The sequence below is a fragment of the Hibiscus syriacus genome, unplaced genomic scaffold (genome assembly GCF_006381635.1).
Source record: "Hibiscus syriacus cultivar Baekdansim isolate YM2019G1 unplaced genomic scaffold, ASM638163v2 tig00111769_pilon, whole genome shotgun sequence".
NCBI lineage: Eukaryota > Viridiplantae > Streptophyta > Magnoliopsida > Malvales > Malvaceae > Hibiscus > Hibiscus syriacus.
Window position 1 is genome coordinate 948,526 of NW_024063172.1, and position 18,314 is coordinate 966,839.

Here is an 18,314-nt window from a genome sequence, read left to right on the forward strand (position 1 = left end):
TCTCCCCCCGATTAGATTGCTGAAAAACCTAGTTGAGATCCTCAAAAACCTCTCCCAATATTAATGAATATAGAAGATGAAGAAAGCAACCAATAAATATTTATTGAATTGCCTGAGAATTTCAAAATTATTATTACTTTTTTATTCAAGTGAGAATTTCAAAATGAAAAGGAGTAGAAGAGGAGTGTTGACGGTGGATCGGAGGAAACCTACAAATCAAACATCATGACTACTTTACATATGACCTTGTTATTAGATCAGAAGAAAATAAAAATAAAGATAAAGAAAGACAGAATGAATGAATGAAAGAGAATTCTTACTGATAGATCCTCTGAATAATGAACAAACAGGGATGCATTCATTCATAAAAAGAAATAGGATCAACTCCTATTGCATAGTGATACTTATCATGTATAGAATAAATCTTTTTTTTTTCTTCTTCTTTTGAGTCGAATTCTTCCCTTATTACTAATAGAATAGAACAAATATTAGTCCTTTCTTCGAAAGAATCACCGAAAAGGGAAGGCACTTTAATGCAATCAAGTTACATAGGGTTTATTTTTCATTGATAAAGAGCTATTTTCATAAGTTTTGTATTATGTTCCTATTGTCATATTGAATGATCCCGATCGTTTGCTTTCTGTACATATAATACATACGGCTCTGGTTGCTGGTTGGGCCGGTTCAATGACTTTATAAATTAGTCGTTTTTAACCCTTTGGAAGAACGAAAAAGAAAGAAGTCGTGATTCTTAAAAAAAAGGTTAAAATCCTTGCAAAACCAATGATGAATACATAACTAGAGGAAGCAAGATTAAAGGGTAAACTACGTAAATGGTTATTAATATTTGAGTAAATTTCGTTTTCACTACTCATGTTTTAAAAGTCACAAATCAATCACTAACATTATCGTTCGTTAAAAATTGATCACTTGACGTTAACAGTCGTTACAGTGAGTGACGAAAAACTGATGTGGCATGTTAATCTAAATATTTTGACATTATTTAACCATATTAGACCATTTTAACTAGCCCTTCTTCTTCGACCCAATTAGACTTCGATCTACAATGATAAAACAAGCAAATTATGACGATTTGTTTCACTTTTCAGATTAGCAATTCTGCAAACTCCTGTGATAAGCTTAGCAGCCAGTGAAGAGACTGTTGGTTTCATGACACCAACAATGGCAATGGAAGAAACCACACTGTTGCTGCAGAACTCGATACCATACAAAGTAGAGAATTTGCTGACATATGTCCAACACAAATACTTGGAACAAAATTAACAGCCAGAAGCAATTAATTTTAAAAAATATATTATTATGTTTACATTTAGCTATGATCAAGCAAGTGACGATGATGATGATGATCATAGCTAAATATGGTACAAAGAAGACATCACTCGCTTGATAATATCTAAATGTAAACATAATAATATATTTATCTTTTAAGCTTGTCACGTGATTCCTCAACCCTAGAGGAGGCTCAATCAATATAAAATGACTCCGACCAGGTTTGTATTCAACAAGGTTGCAGCCTTTTGAATAGAGATAAACATGGAGATGATGATGATCACCTGATAGTTCTTGCCCCAAAGATTGGGAACTTGATAAGAATCTAAGATCAGGAGGTACCATCTCTTTGATATTCAACTCTTCAACCCAACGCTTGGTTGAGAAATCAAGCTTCATTACTCCTCGACGCTTATATGGCCTACATGGGAACCTAGGAATGGCTACTAATTCGCCGTGTATATACCTAGTATTTTAAGTAGTTCTTACGTCGTGTAAATACTTTGATCAAAAAGTCACATTAAATTTTTTTAAATTAAAGAATCACATTAAAATGAAAAATAATACGATAATCATATTAATTTTTTTTTAAATGTATAATAACTTTTACTACACTTTTGTCAAAACGATAAAATCCTTGTAAAACCAATGATGAATACATAACTAGAGGAAGAAAGATATGCAACGTAATCGTTAAAAGTAAAGAAAAGCCAAAACACAAACTCGGTGGCTTTGGCTCCACCAGATGACTCTTCCCGCACAAGACACGTTCATTGTCTCTTCAAACCCGCAATCGGGGTCCACGTTGACGGCTGGTGGAAACTGGAATAGGAATGTAAACGAGTCGAGTCAAATTTAAATATTGTTAAGCTCGACTTAATTCAAAAATTCAAAAATAGAGTTAGATTTGACTTGAGAACTCGTGAGTCTAAAATTTTTAAGTTCGACTCAAACTCGAAATCATGAATTGAAACTCGAAAAGTCTCGAAATGAAAAAAAAATCTTAAACTTAACTCGATTGAAACTTTAAACTCATATTTAAACCTAAACTTTATGTACATAAAAACTTTATACTTTATTTTTTTAAATAAAAAATCAATTTAATAATTTAATAATTTATTTTAAAAAATAAAATCTTAATATATTATATTTTCGTTTTTCGAGTCAAATATTAAGTAGTTCGTTTCAATTCATTAATAATTCGAGTCGAATATTTATCAAACTTTAATCAAATCAATCTGTTTAACTCATGATCTGTCTACAACTTTATACGGACAAAACCAAGGGTTCACATTTACTTTTTCATCAGTTTTTATAACTTATATGTACACCAAACCTCATTGATATGGAAACCGTAGTGGACTTGGTTATAATTAGAGAAGATAGAAGCATCAACGTGTTCCATGCAATCTGAGATATAAAATTAAACTCGAATAATTTAAATTTGAACTGAGATATAAAACTAAACTCGAATAATTCATTACTTATTGCGTTCTTTCCATCTTTGCAGTTCTCCCAGGATGAACCTCACAAAGTTCTGATCACTTCTAAAGATTCCACGCTTCGAATACTCGACGGAATCGATGTTGTCCGTAAATTTAAAGGTAACATTTCTAGTTCGATAACTCGGAAATCGTGTTTATATCGTTCTCTTGTCTTGTGCTTGCTCTGTCCATCTGTGTTCAATGCTCAAGTTATGAAAGTTGCAGGACTCCCCAAGTCCGGAAGTCAGATGTCTGCATCTTTTACGTCGACTGGGAGACATATAATCTCCGTCGGAGAAGACTGTAGTCTTTATGTCTGGAACAACAACGCGACGTGCCCCCGAACATCCAGACATACGAAATCCGTATCTTCTTGTGAGCACTTTTTCTGCAAAGACGTGTCCATTGCAATACCTTGGTTAGGCCAGGGTTCGGATCGGAGGCATTCAGATCGGTATCCAATAGAGGGTGCTTCTCGGATCAGAGGCTCACAACGATTCTCGCTCAGCAACTGGTTCTCCATCGACGGCTCCTTGAAGAGTACGGCAACATGGCCCGAAGAAAAGCTTTCGTTGTGGGATGCAACCTATGCCAAAGATGAGTTGTATACATATGAACACCAGCAACTCTGTCATGACAACAGAGAATACCGCGCAGCCCTACCGGAAACGTGGGGGCTCGTGATCGTTGCAGGCAGTCGGAACGGAACGATCACAACTTGCCAGAACTATGGAATGCCGGTTACTCTATAGGACCTCATGGTAGACCTCATTTAACTTATTTGTAAATTTTTCCAGGTTGATATTCAACCTTTTACCACTCACATTTCAGTGAAGGTGTCAAACAATTTTCCATTGTGAATAATACAAAAAGTAAAATTTCTCAATTTAGAATAACAATTAAATAAGCCGCTGGATATGATAATACAATCTCCAAATATGGAAATTTTAAATAAAAATTTAGCTAATGTTTCTAAATTTGAGAAAAAAATCAGAATAAATAATGACAACTATTCGAATTTATATCTTCTAAGAAAAATAACATATTTAACAAAAATTTCTTAATTTAATGACAATGCACATGTCCCCATTGTATTATCATCATAATTTTTGTGAAGAAACATCCACAATATTTCTTGGACAGTTTATTTCTGAAATGTATGTATAATCAAAAGTGGATCACACTTAAAATCGGGTCAAATTTGTATTGTTCAAATTGATTCTATAATAATAAAATCGGTTAAGCCTTATTTAACAACTCCGGGAGCAACTATCCATGGGCACTATGGAGAAATCCTTTACCAAGAAGATACATTAGTCACATTTATATATGAAAAATCGAGGTCTAGTAATATAACGCAGGGCCTTCCAAAAATGGAATAAGTATTAGAAATGCGTTTGATTGATTCAATATCGATGAACCTAGAAAAAAGAGGGAAGGGTTGGAACGAAGGTATATCAAGAATTCTTGAAATTCATTGTTCGAATCCAAATCCTTTTAAGAAGAATAATATTATCTTTTATCACTGAGATCACTCAACTAGTTCACTTAATTATTAGATTGGTTATAAACAAATATATTTTTAAGTTATAATTTAATAATTCAACTATAATATTATTATAAATAGATTATTATATCATTAAAATCGAAACAATCGTATAATGTGGTATAGTAAAATTTTAGTCTTTAAAATTTATATGTTCTATCAATTTGATTATGTTTCAAAATAATTCAATAAATTTAACCATTCGTATTTAAAATTTCATAAATTTAATCGTTCTTTATAATACTGTCAAACCAAGCGAGTCCATCAAATAGAAGCAACAGTTAGATAACTACAATCTACCATAAAGCAATAACAAGATATTGTTAAATTGTTATTATACTATGAAAGTGACGCGATATTTGTGGGTGGAAAACAAGCAATTTAACAGAAAAAATATGAAATTTATAGATTTTTTTAAATACGAATGATTAAATTTATTGAATTGTTTCGAGTTTAAACTAAAATAATAAAATGCATAAGTTTTAGGGACTAAAATATTTATTATATATGAACCTATCACTATTCCGTGTAATATTTAAAAGCCAATGACCTTCGTAACACTACTTAATTTGAATGACTATATTTAAATATAAAAAATAAGTATTTATAATTGAAATAATAATTGAATGCCCTGATATGTATTTTACCCTAAATAGAATTATAACACAATAAAAAAAACACGAATTACGATGTCAAAATATTCTAAAATTCCATTGATTGCTAATTCAACAGATCCAAAACTTGCTTTGGTTTCATGAAAATTCCCAAGGGAACAAAATTATGGATAGTTATGCGATACGATAGTATATTTTAAAATTAAAGTAAAATAAAAAAAAACAATTGTAATAGAAAATTCTATAAAAAAAAATATAACATTTTCGGTTATGTATAACTTAGAATGTTCGAAAATGTTAATTTTTTTATATTTTTATAATATTTTCAGTTAAATCGAAAATATTACGAAAAAAAACTACAAGAAATGTACCATTAGTAACAAAGCAAATAGTCACTAAAAGCACTAAATTTAGACGGTAAAAGGTATAATGATAAAATTTTCAAGTTGTCACTTGTCGTCACGAATAACTCGTCACTATTACATTAGTGACATTATACTTAAATTGTTACACTTGTTCATTTTTGTTGTGACAATCTATTTGACAAAATTACCTTATTAATTATGATGATTTTTTTACACTAAAAATATATTTTGTGACCATCACACTAAGTATTTTTTAGTGATCAAGTTTTTGATACTATTATCAATAGAAATTGTGATAAACTTATTTGGCACTGAAAGTATATTTTGTGACCACTAATATTGTCACAACAAGTGTTTTTTAGTGACAACTTTAATGAATTATCACAATTACTTGTATTTTTAATGACAAATATTTTATCACATTACATAACTAAATTAATTAAGAATTTATGATGCAATCAATTATAGTAACATTTTCATTGAAGATAGATGACGTGACATCTCCACATATTTAATTTTTTGTATAACCACCAATATTTGATTTCAAATCGAGTAACCCAATTTGCTTAACAAGTCTAGTGTTTCATCTCGCTATACCATCTGCTTGTTGGTTTAACATGTTACTTTTTGATAAATTAATACAGTAAATGACTTTTGAGATGATCAAACCGGGGTCCTTCAAGGAAATAATGCAACGCCTAGTCAGTGTTTGAGAAAGAAGTATATGTTATTGACAAAAAAATATTTATGTTAAACTATTGTTGAAGTTATTTTATTTATTTAATATATATATATATATATTAATTATTAGTATAATAATTTAATTAAATTTTCTATGATTTCTCCTATGAAATACCTTATGTTTGTGGAAGATAAATATAAATATAATTAGGTTTATTTTAAAATATAATCATATAAATATTAAGATTTAAATCTAAAATAATATCAAGTGTTCTTAAATTATATTTAAAAAAGAAATATATTTGACAATGTAGTAACCATTTGTAGCGAATGTCCTAAATAAAAAAAATAAAAAAAAGCAAAGTGCTCATAGTTAACTAATGTCTGCAAAATTCACATATATCTCCATAAAGATCATAAATTACATATAAAAATTATTCCATTATTTTTAAGAAAAAATATATTGAATAATGATTAAATGACACTGTCAAGCTTATAGTACTGTCAGTCATTTATTTCGTTAATAAAAATAAAATTTATAATAATATAAAACAATATATGTTAAGGTTAAGGTAATTTTATTAGTCATTTATTATTCATATAGTCATTGTATAATTTGAATGGTTATTGAAATTTGAAATTTGAAAATGTATACAAACTAAAATTGATTAAATTAGAGCATAAGACTAATAACAAAATTTTACCACTTGACAAACTAGTTTATCTTAACAATAATTTTAATTATTATTGATGTCAATATTTATCACAACAAAAAGTAAAATTTTAAGTGACAATCAGCTTCATTGTTACAATAAATATCAAATAATAGTGATCACTTTATATATCGCCCTATCATATTATTTCTCGACAAGGAAATAAGTGTGTCAATTTGTGTCTTCTAATAGTGTCAAATTTTTTGTGACGGACGAACTTTGTATCACAATTATATACTTAGTGAGAATTTAATTGCAGGAAAAATTTAATCATTATAGTTATTACAATACTTGTGACGTAATTTAAGATTATCACAACTATACCATTATAAAAGGTAAACTTATTAGTAAAAAAATGTTATTGTCACAATTATGAATAATAATAGTGACCACTTAATATGTTATAACTATTAAATTGTTTCTTGTTTAAAAAAATGCAATGTCAATTCAAACATTTTATTAGTAACTAAATACAAGTAGGACACAACTATTCACTTCAACAGTGATAAAAATTATTGTCGTCGCATACTATCAACAAAGATTAGTGACAAAACATTATCATCACAAAAGCCAACTAAGACTAGTGACAAAAATAATTATCGTAGAAATTACCAACTAAAACTAGTGAAAATATTTCATCAACATGAATATAACAATGATTACGTAATATATTATCACTATTACAATTTTTTCGTGAAAAATAAGTTGGTGCCAATTCGACCATTCTATTAGTAACCAATTGATATGATAACTTGTTTTGGTCACAATAAAACACTATTAGTGAAATTATTTGTGATGAACTTTAAATTTGTCACAATTATATCTAAATTAGAGTGACAAAATAAAATAAAATAACATATAAATCCCCTTATTATCAAGAATATCATCATTCAACATTATATCAAATAAATCTTAAAACATATAAAAACTCATCAAATTATTTTGGGTAATCACAAGTCGTATATGTTCTAATATCTCAATCAATTAACAAAGAAGGTTCAAATAATATAAGAGTCGTGCTTGAACTCAAGACCTTTAAAGATAACAGTCATCCCTTTAACTACTAAAATCACTCAGTTCCGGCCAAATTCACTTTTCTATAACTAAAATATCTTTATCTATTTTTTTACTTATATCTCCCAACTTTAAATTCGATTTTTAGAAATTTAATATGTTTTAACATTGCATGTAAATTCCATCCCATTTTTACTAATGGATCACGAAGCTCAAGTTTTTATTTACGTCACTTTTACCTTACGTTTCGGGCTATATATATCTTTGTATTGTTCATGTTACTTACGAAGGAATCATCTTTTACTTAAATCTAAGACAATAATTTACTCTAATATTATTTAATTCAGCAATGAGGATATATATATAATGCAAACTTTGCAGATACATGTGGTGATGGAGAAGAATAAAACTATATATTATATGCAGAAAGAGGATGGAAAGAACAATGATTTCATGGCTTTCTCACGTCACCTCTTCATTCCGGGAAAGAGAGTCGGCCAAGAAACTTTTCCGGCCAATTTAGACTTTTTTGTACTATATATATATATATAACCGTTATCATTATTCCATCTTGCAGTCAACAAAATCCTAACAAACCCTCTTTTTCACCAACACTCCATCGCTCCCCTTAGAAAATAATGTTAAGATTCGAATCCAGAATTTATTGTTCTTGATGATCGGACTAACTAGGTTAAGTTTTCATAATATATGATATATATAATTATATATACACACCTTGTTTGATAGTTTTTGGCTAATATTATCATTAATACAGCAGTTATATGTTGATTAATTCAGGGATTATGGAGGTAATATCACTGATTTACCTCATGGTTAAAGCACAAGTTTTTCCCCCGTGGCCTGGATGTGTCTCCGCCGGTGGTGGTGCAACATGCCACGGTGGCGGCGGTTGCTGCTGCTGGTTATCGGATCGTTGCAACAGCAGGATCTGCCTCTTCAAGAACTTGACGTAGCAGATGGCTTCGTTCAGCATCGACGCGGTGTCCATCTTAGTCCCTCCCGGGACGAGCCTTTTGAGGATCCTTATCTTCTCGCTTATCCTCTCCCGCCTGTGACGAGCCGCCACGCTTTGGGGGTCTTCGCTGATTCGCACGTTGCGCCGCTTAGGTTTCCGGATCGTCGACGGGTCGATGTCGACGGCTGCATCGCGGCGATCTTGTACACATCTCCTCATGGCGCTCAAACTCCTCCTCAGGCTCGTCTCCCTCAGCGGCGAGGTGACCTAGTTGCTCCCCGTGACCGGTGTACGCAGTCGTTACACTTGGTATCTGCACCTCGGTCGAGAACGGAGTCTGGAGAGGGAAGCATGGCCAAATTGGGTGCAAAGGAGCTTGATGTTGAATGATTTGATCGTCCATGGACATCTCAAGATTACAAGGCTGATTTTGGAGCTTTAATGCCTGATTGATATCTCCATCAAAAGTGAGAGAGATTCAGCTTTTGGGGGAAAGATAAAAATAAGGAAGAGATAATAGAGAGAGAAAGTGTGCTCTCAATGGCTTGTTTGAAGTGGTTTGCACTTATTGTAATAACACATTACCCTTTGTTTCTATAAATGAGCAAATGCAAAAGGGTTTGGTTATTTGCAAAAGAAAACCCTTCTTTGGTGTTTCTCTTCCTTTAAGAACCTTTCATGCCCATTAAGTCATAACTAAAGTGCTTCGAACTCAGAAAAAATCGTATAAAACAATTACGTCACGTTAGAATATATCTAATTTCTTTTTATAAAAAGGGTTTGGGAAAAGAGGACTAATTTGATCAAATGATGAAGAAGTGGTACTATTTTTTCCTTTTGTTTTTCTCACAACTGCAGCTCTAGCTAGAACCAAGATTTGAATTGAATTGCATGAACCTAGCTGGTGAAGCTAGCAGCAGGCTTTGCCATATTTCTAGACTGATTTCATTCTTCTTTCTTTTATGTCAGACCAATCTTTATCCAGCACTGAAATTTTTAGGGTTTGGGATTTCGATTCTAAATTTGTATGGTTCTAGTTATGTATGGATGCATGTATGCATTAGTCTTACCGTTCATTCTCAGCATTTACCTTCTTATGTTTATGTATTCTCAAAATCATTTCTGTGCCCTAACCCTATCTGCTTTACCCTTTTGGACTCTTTTGCAATTGTTAAATATATGTGTTGAAAAGCTAGTAATTACATGTTTATGTACCCTCAAAATCATTTATGTGCCCTAACCCTACTTTGTGTTATAAATTACGCTTTTCATAACTAAACTATAAGTTTTTGTCTGTTTTAATAGCTAAATTTTTATTTTTTTAATACATACATAAAATTCAGGTTTTATTTCATTTCTGTACTCATTTAAAACTTAATGTTAAAATTTGAAAGTTTAGGTGATAAAACAGTCCAAAACCGGTAGTTTTACTAAATGCGTTAAGTTTTTAATAGCATACTAATAAAATGAAACAGAAATTAAACATTAGATATGATTTTAAAAAAATTGAAAGTTTAAGTAATAAAACGTGTCAAAATGATAGTTTAGATATTAAATGTGTAGTTTACCCTATTTTTTTAATTAACAAAAAAATATTTGATAGAATATAACATGTTAATTTTAGGATTTATTTTTTTTCAAAAAATAATTATATAAATAAGTGTAAATAAATTATTTAAAAAAGGTGCCTTAAATTTCAAAAAATTTAAATCTGAATTGAGTTAAAATCTTATAAAAACAACTATTGATGTAAGTATACGTTTGGTTAGGGAAAAAAATCATTACTAGAAGTGATATTTTTTCACATATTTAAGTTTGGTTTAATTAACGTCTCATTCCCATCAAAAGGGAAAATAATATTATTAATAATGGAAGTTTTTCTTCTGGAGTATGCATGAGAATTTTATTCTCACTCATTACTTAGATATTTATCAATTTTTATTATTTTAGATAAAATTATCCCTAAAATAAAGAGTTTTTCATATTGTTGTATGTTTATTAAATTTGTTTGCTACTAATTTAGGGTTTAAATTTATTAAATGTTTTAGTTCCTATTATTTTAATATTTAAATATGTTTCACATTTAAATAGATCTTTAATATTTAAGTTATTTTATTAATATATATTATGATATCTCTCATATTGTTTTTTTTTGCTCGGCAAAATTCAATTATTAAATTGATTGCAGAAAAGTTCACCTTATGAGCCTCATTAAAACCTCCCTAAAACATTGGAGGAAAAGAGTGCTACATAAGAGAACACAACAAGCACTGCTGCCCAAATACATCCATCATCAGAACATTACACCAATACATCCAGCAAAACAAAAAAACTAAAAACCAATAAAGCAAAACCAATCGAAAGGGCTTCCTCGACACACCTCATCTCATGCATATGCATAGACAACAAAACATAGCAGAAGTATCATCTCATATTGTTGTTTAAATATATATCTAAGCATCTAGCTTATGTTATAATTTTATTGAGAATATTTGACTGAGTAATATAAATTTGATTTTAATTTGAGCATTATTTTTTATAGGAGAGTTGGGTTGATGAAATGAAATGTTATTAGGTATTCGAATTTGGTTCGATAAAGAACATGTTAAAACTCAAAATTTAGGATTACTTTACTTTTGGTTCTCCGGAGCTGAAAAAAATAGCATTGTTATTGGCACTGTTGGAAAGCTTGATCACTATGTACAGTGATCAGTTTGGTTATCTTTTTCAATAAGAGAAAACCGTCAACGATGATAGAAATGACGAAGAAAGGAGGGTCGATAATTTTCAATTCGGAGAAAGACAAGTTTAGGATTTTCAACGTGCCATATCAAATTTTCTTAACACGTTAACAATAGTGACTATAATAAAAATAAATTAAAAGTTTAGTGATTATATTATAAATTTTAGAAGTTAAATGACCAAAATGAAATCTCTTTAAAATTTAGTACCATAAATGTAGTTTTGTCCTTTTTAAAGAGAACAATTTTTTAAAAGTTGATTAGTTACAATACTATTGGGAATATATTTTGAACCAACCAGTATATCTCTTAAAATAAAACTAAATAATTATTGCCAACATAAATCTATATCGACGCTAAATTGAACTATGTACAAAATATGAAAAATAAATAAATACAAATGTATAAAAATATATTAAAGTAGATATCGGTGGCGGATCCAGAAATTTAAGAATGGGGATCCATAAATTTAAGAATGGGAGTCCAAAATTTTAATTTTCTTTTCTTAAAAATAATGAATATACAAAATTGTATTTTTTTTCTTTTTTCCTTAACACATTAAACTAATTTAACATTTTTTCAAAATAATGGGATACACTTGGTCCCTATGAGGGCTTAGTGCATCCGCCACTGGTAGATACAAAATCGAAGTAACGTTAACTTAACATATATTTACTAACTAATTGTTAAAGTATAAAATTTATACTACTAAAATTAAAAGGGTTCATTAATAATATTTTTTAAAATATATTATGATAAATTTTACAATAACATCAACGCAATAATGCAATATATATATATATATATATATATTCAAATTAAACAACAATGATAAATTACTATGTAATATAAACTAGGTCAATTACATAAATTTCCCCGACTATAAGATATTTGTTGATCTTTTGACTATAAAAAATTATCAATGGTCCATCGACTAACTAAAATTAAAAGGCATTAATAATATTTTTAAAATATATTATTATGATAAATTTTACAATAACATCAAACGCAATAATGCAATATATATATATATATATATATATATATTCAAATAAACAACAATGAAATTATCTATGTAATATAAACTAGGTCAATTACATAAATTTCCCCCGACTATAAGATATTACTTGTTGATCTTTTGACTATAAAAAATTATCAATGGTCCATCGACTATATTGTATTCCTTTTGAGCCCCAACTATTAAATTTATAAATGACCACCCGACTATTCATTATATTCTAAATTCGTCATTTCCATTAAAATTAACGACAATCTAAGATGAATGTTAACATGTTGATTGAGATATAATAAAATTGATCACAGAGTCTTATTGTATTCCTTTTTGAGCCCCAACTATTAAATTTATAAAATGACCACCCGACTATTCATTATATTCTAAATTCGTCATTTCCATTAAAAATTAACGACAATCTAAGATGAATGTTAACATGTTGATTGAGATATAATAAAATTTGATCACAGAGTCTCAAACACTATCATATCTAATATTAACATATAGCTCAGATTACCATTAACTTTAACGAAAAATGACAAGTTTAGAATATAATGAATTGTCGAATGACTATTTTATAACTTTTAATAGTTACGGGGGCTGAACAAGGGAATACCCTATAGTAAGAGGATCATATTATAATTTTTAATAGTTAGAGGACTCAACAAAGAAATATCTTATAGTCGAAGAACTATTGTGTACTTACCCTATAAATTAATGCATACCATAAAATAACATAAAATTTTTATTTTAGATTACAAAAATTAACGTTGCAAGAAAACAATTCTTTAACACATGCTTTGAAATTATACCAAAACCATTTATTTAACAAACTCCATTTGTGACTTGTTCATCTTCACAGCCAATTGGGCTACCCAGAGCTATTGGAATAACTTTTATTTTTTTATTTGGGTAAATTACGTGTTTAATGTTTAAACTATCAGTTTTCATCCATTTTGGTACCTAAACTTTTATTTTTTCAAAAATACATAAAGTTAGTTTATTTTCATTTTAGTACTTGTATAAAAATTTAACGTAAGATGTGGAAAAAAATGAAAATTTCTGCACTAAAACATACCAAAACTGAATGCGTTAAGTTTTTAACGATGATGCTAAAAAATAAAAAAAATGAATATTAGGTATAATTTAAAAAAATTGAAAGTTTAGATACTAAATAGATCTAATCTGATAGTTCATATCTAAATGCATAGTTTATCCTTTTTTTATATCATTTTGAATGTTCTATGGTGATAGTTTATTAAAAAATTATAATATTATTAATAATACTCACTTAAATTGATTCTCTTAAGTAAAGTAAGATGTTCGAACCCTGACATTGTAAATAGAGTAAACTAGATTGAGAGAATCGTTCTTTTCTTGTCTCTACAGTATCTGATCTGAATTAATCGATCAATAAATCAGATACCGATGGTTTTAAAAAAATAAATCGTCTTATAATATTAGTTTTTTAATGATTTAAAATAATTATAAATTAATATATATTTAAAAAATTAATCATTTATTTCATAAATTCCGAAATACTGAAATAGCATTTATAAATTATATAGACTATATCATTGACATAGCTGTTGTTTTAACTGTCAACGTGACATAAATTAATGCATATGTCATTCACATAAAGTGGACACGTGCATTCCAATCAAAGTTCCCATGTCTCTACACCTAATTCTAAATTTCTTCTAATTATATCATAATTATTTCAAGAAAAATAAAACATGATTTTGAATGTTCTATGGTGATAGTTATTAAAAAAATTATGATATATTAATAATACTCACTTAAATTGATTCTTAAGTAAAGTAAGATGTTCGAACCCTGACATTGTAAATAGAGTAAACTAGATTGAGAGAATCGTTATTTTCTTGTCTCTACAGTACTTGATCTGAATTATTCGATTAATATATCGGATACCGATAGTTTTAAAAAAATAAATCGTCTTATAATATTAGTTTTTTAATGATTTAAAATAATTATAAATTAATATATATTTAAAAATTTAATCATTTATTTCATAAATTCCGAAATACTGAAATAGCATTTATAAATTATATAGACTATAATCATTGACATAGCTGTTGTTTTACTGTCAACGTGACATAAATTAATGCATATGTCATTCACATAAAGTGGACACGTGCATTCCAATCAAAGGTCCCATGTATCTACACCTAATTCTAAATTTCTTCTTAATTATATCATAATTATTTCAAAGAAAAATAAAACATGAATTTGTAATTTGCTTGGTACGTCATTTTCATTGACGACTGATCTTCCGTAACAAGATAATAATCATCTTCGCCACTCTTTCTAATGTAATGATATCATATACTTAAATCTAACGCAAGCTTTCTTTTTCTCGAATAAATTATAAGTTTAGTATCTAAACTATCAATTTTAATTTGTTTTAGTATCTAAATTTTTATTTTTTTTTTCAAAATCATACTTAAAGTTTAATTTTTCTTTCATTTTAATACATTCGTTCAAATTTTAAAGTTGAATTTTAAAAAGATTGGAAGTATACGTACATAAAAATGTCTTGAATTGCGCATGCTTAAAACAATCATTCTTTTTCCTAGAGTTTCACTTGCTTCCTCCAACATCCATGATGTAACCTAGTATAAATATTACCCATTATTTTACATCAGTAAAAAATAAATAAAGGAAAACCAAGCTTCAAGAATCGCAGTACTACCATGGTGAAATATTAGTAGATATGCAATAAGATGATAGGGTTAATAGCATGAATGAACCTGGAACTTCAAAACGTATTGATTAATGACAGATCTACTAAAACGTGGGAGTGGGTAAAATTTAAATTTCCTTAGAATAATTATTTAATTTATTAATTACATCTGTTCTGAAATTTTATATACACCCATATCATGCAAAAAATTTATATGATTAATATATATATATATATATATATATATACTTTAAAAAATATTCCTAGATAACATGTTTAATATATATTTATGAATTTAATAAAGACAATGTATTTTTTTATTAATAAAATGTAAGTATAAGATTCGTTCAAAGATAACTCTTAATCTTTCGACATTAATGTTTATATCCCTAATAATTATGGTGTTCGAATCCGTGTTATCAAAAATAATAATAATTCATTTATCACTTAGATTCGTGTAATAAAAACGATTTATTAAATACAAGTGATATTCATGGTATGAAAATTCAAATCGTCGAAGATTTTCAAGGCTTCAAGAATTCAATGGATACTGTTTTGGTAAGAGGGAGGGAGAGACAAATTTGGCTTCACAACGACGAGTTTCGTTATTTGCGAACAATCTACTCCGAGAAAAATTGGAGATAGCCTTTTCAAATTGGGTAAATTATATTTAGTACATAAATTATCAATTTTGATTAGTATCTATATTTTTTTTTTTTAAAATCATACCTAAATTTAATTTTGTTTTATTTTAGTACTCCACCGTTAAAATTTTTAGTTTTTGTTTCAATTTAGTGCTCGTTCAAAGTTTAGGTATTGAATTTTTTTTAGTTAATGAGATATTTGAAATACCACGAGTTATGGTATTCATGTCGATAATAATAATAAATATATTGAAACTTTGAGATATATTACCTGAACAATAAAATTATTATTTTGTATTTTATTACACGAGAAATTTAGGGTGATATATAATACGATCAAAATGATTAAATGGTGAATGGAGAATAATTTTCCCCTATATGCATTATCACTCTTCAATCCGACCCGACCTATAAAATTTGAAACGAATACTTCTCTAAAAATAACTTATTTTGTCTCAAAGTCCTAATTAGCTCTCTTTTTTGTATACCCACTAATATTGTTCTTAAATATCATTCTCCATGTGCTTGTGGACTCAACTAATCCTAATAAAACGAAAGAAGACGACATTATTATTTCCTCCATAGTTTCTTCTCCTACCTTTGCTTCTTTCTAACTGTGAACCTAAAATTATTTATTTGTAACTATATACTTGAAATAAAATTAAACTTTAATTATAAAATTGAGTTAAAATTGAGGCTATATGTATCTAATTGTTCAAAACTAAAATCCATTATTTTCGATCAAATTCCATATATAATTCTAAAATGGGTAATTATGCGCGCAGTATGTAAATTATCAGTTTTGATATGTTTTAGTACCTAAACTTCAAAAAAATTCAAAACTATACTTGAAATTTAATTTTTGTTTTATTTTAGTACTCCGATGTTAAGAACTTTAGTTTTAGTTTTCATTTTAGTATCCCATTCAAAATTTAATGTTAAGTTTTGATTTTTTTAAAGTTTAGGTACTAAAACGGGCCAAAACTGGTAATTTAGGTACTAAACACGTTAAGTTTTTAACGGTAAGGTACTAAAATAAATGAAACTAAACGATAGGTATGGTTTTGAATTTTTTTTAAAGTTTAGATACTAAAATGAATCGAAATTGATAATTTAGGTACTAAATACGTAGTTTTATCCTTCTAAGATTTATCTATAAATCGACATTTAGTTTCAATTCAGTGGTTAACCACAAAGGCCTAGCTTGAAAAGAGTGAAAAGGCTAGTTTGATTAGGGGTAAAATCTTGTGTAGTTGTTGATAATTGGTGGACAATATAGGAGGTTTTAGCTTTGAATTTAAGTGGGCATTTGGTCATATTGATGAAAGTTTTGTTTCTTGTGCAAAAGGTGAGCTTGTTTGATGCTATGGGTATTAAAATAGGCCTTGAAAATTGAAGAATTTTCTTCACAAAGGAAAATAATGCGTGGCTACGAAAAAGGGTAAACTGCGTATTTAGTACCTAATGTCACATTTTAGTTTTATTTTGATCACTTCACATTAAAAAATTAACAGAACTGCTGACATGACATCGTATAATTAAAACCAAAATATCACATCAACAGTTCTATTAATATTTTGAATGACAAATAATCAAAATAAACTTAAAACGTAATGTCAGTGATGAGTTTAAGGAACACGTGTCATTTAATTTCGAATGACTGACAATATTTCATATTAAAACCCTTTCCCTATACATAGCTATAAATATATCTTCATTTATTAACGATAAAAGGAGTAATGTGTTTGGTGTCGTGAGGAAATGTTGATGGTGCCGTGGTGACATACTCATTTGTGTTTTAATTAGAAACCGTTTTAGGGTTCCTGCTTTGTGTTCTTAGGACTCGTATGGTCTACATTTGCTTTGGGGAAGGAGTTTTTCATCATATATTACATCATTTAGATAAATTAGATGGTAATTGCGGTATTTTATGAAATATTATAATACTTACGGTAAACTACGTATTTAGTACTTAAACTATCAATTTTGATCCGTTTAAGTACCTTCAATTTTTTCAAAATCATTATGTAACGTTAGTTTCATTTACTTTTAGTACTCACCGTTAAAAACTAATGTTAAATTTGAATGGTGTACTAAATAAACAAAAACTAAAGTTTTTAACGGTGTATCGATTTTAGGGGTTTGGTGACTTTCTTATATTTGGGGGATTTGTGGTGTTTATTAGAAAATCCAAATGGTGAGAATCATTATGCGAGAAGACAAACAACATATACTTCAAAACTAGCCTAACGAACAATCATAAAAGATTGTAGTTGTGAACTTGTAAAAGAATTTCGTTGATTCTGATTGGGTTTCATGGAAAATCAATCTTAGGAGAAGAAAAAGGAGTAAATGTGAATGTTCAGTATTATCTTACCGTGAAATATGATCTCTAACGAGGTGATTGGTTGTTGACGACGATCGAAAAGTATAGTGCTAAAATGAAATTGTTTAAAAGTTTAGTGCAAAATCGATACACCCCTAAATTTCAATGCATAAATTGACGGCATTCTAGGTATCAATAGCCCTC

The 18,314-nt window shown here is 28.5% G+C and overlaps 2 protein-coding genes across 2 annotated transcripts; one reads left to right on the plus strand and one right to left on the minus strand.

Annotated features, from left to right (window-relative positions):
• Nucleotides 1-2,035: 2,035 nt before the first annotated feature.
• Nucleotides 2,036-3,570, plus strand: LOC120169802. The gene is made up of 3 exons (XM_039177910.1): nucleotides 2,036-2,125; nucleotides 2,801-2,894; nucleotides 3,000-3,570. The coding sequence occupies exons 1-3, from the start codon at nucleotides 2,036-2,038 to the stop codon at nucleotides 3,524-3,526; spliced, it is 711 nt and encodes a 236-aa protein (XP_039033841.1). The 3' UTR covers nucleotides 3,527-3,570.
• Nucleotides 3,571-8,198: 4,628 nt separating this feature from the next.
• Nucleotides 8,199-9,161, minus strand: LOC120169803 (transcription factor HEC3-like; the record flags this gene model as incomplete). Its single annotated transcript, XM_039177911.1, is given in 3 exon segments — nucleotides 8,199-8,865; nucleotides 8,868-8,891; nucleotides 8,894-9,161. Coding segments are annotated over 3 exon segments (627 nt in total), but the record flags the coding sequence as incomplete, so codon positions are not given.
• Between the last annotated feature and the right edge of the window lie 9,153 nt (nucleotides 9,162-18,314).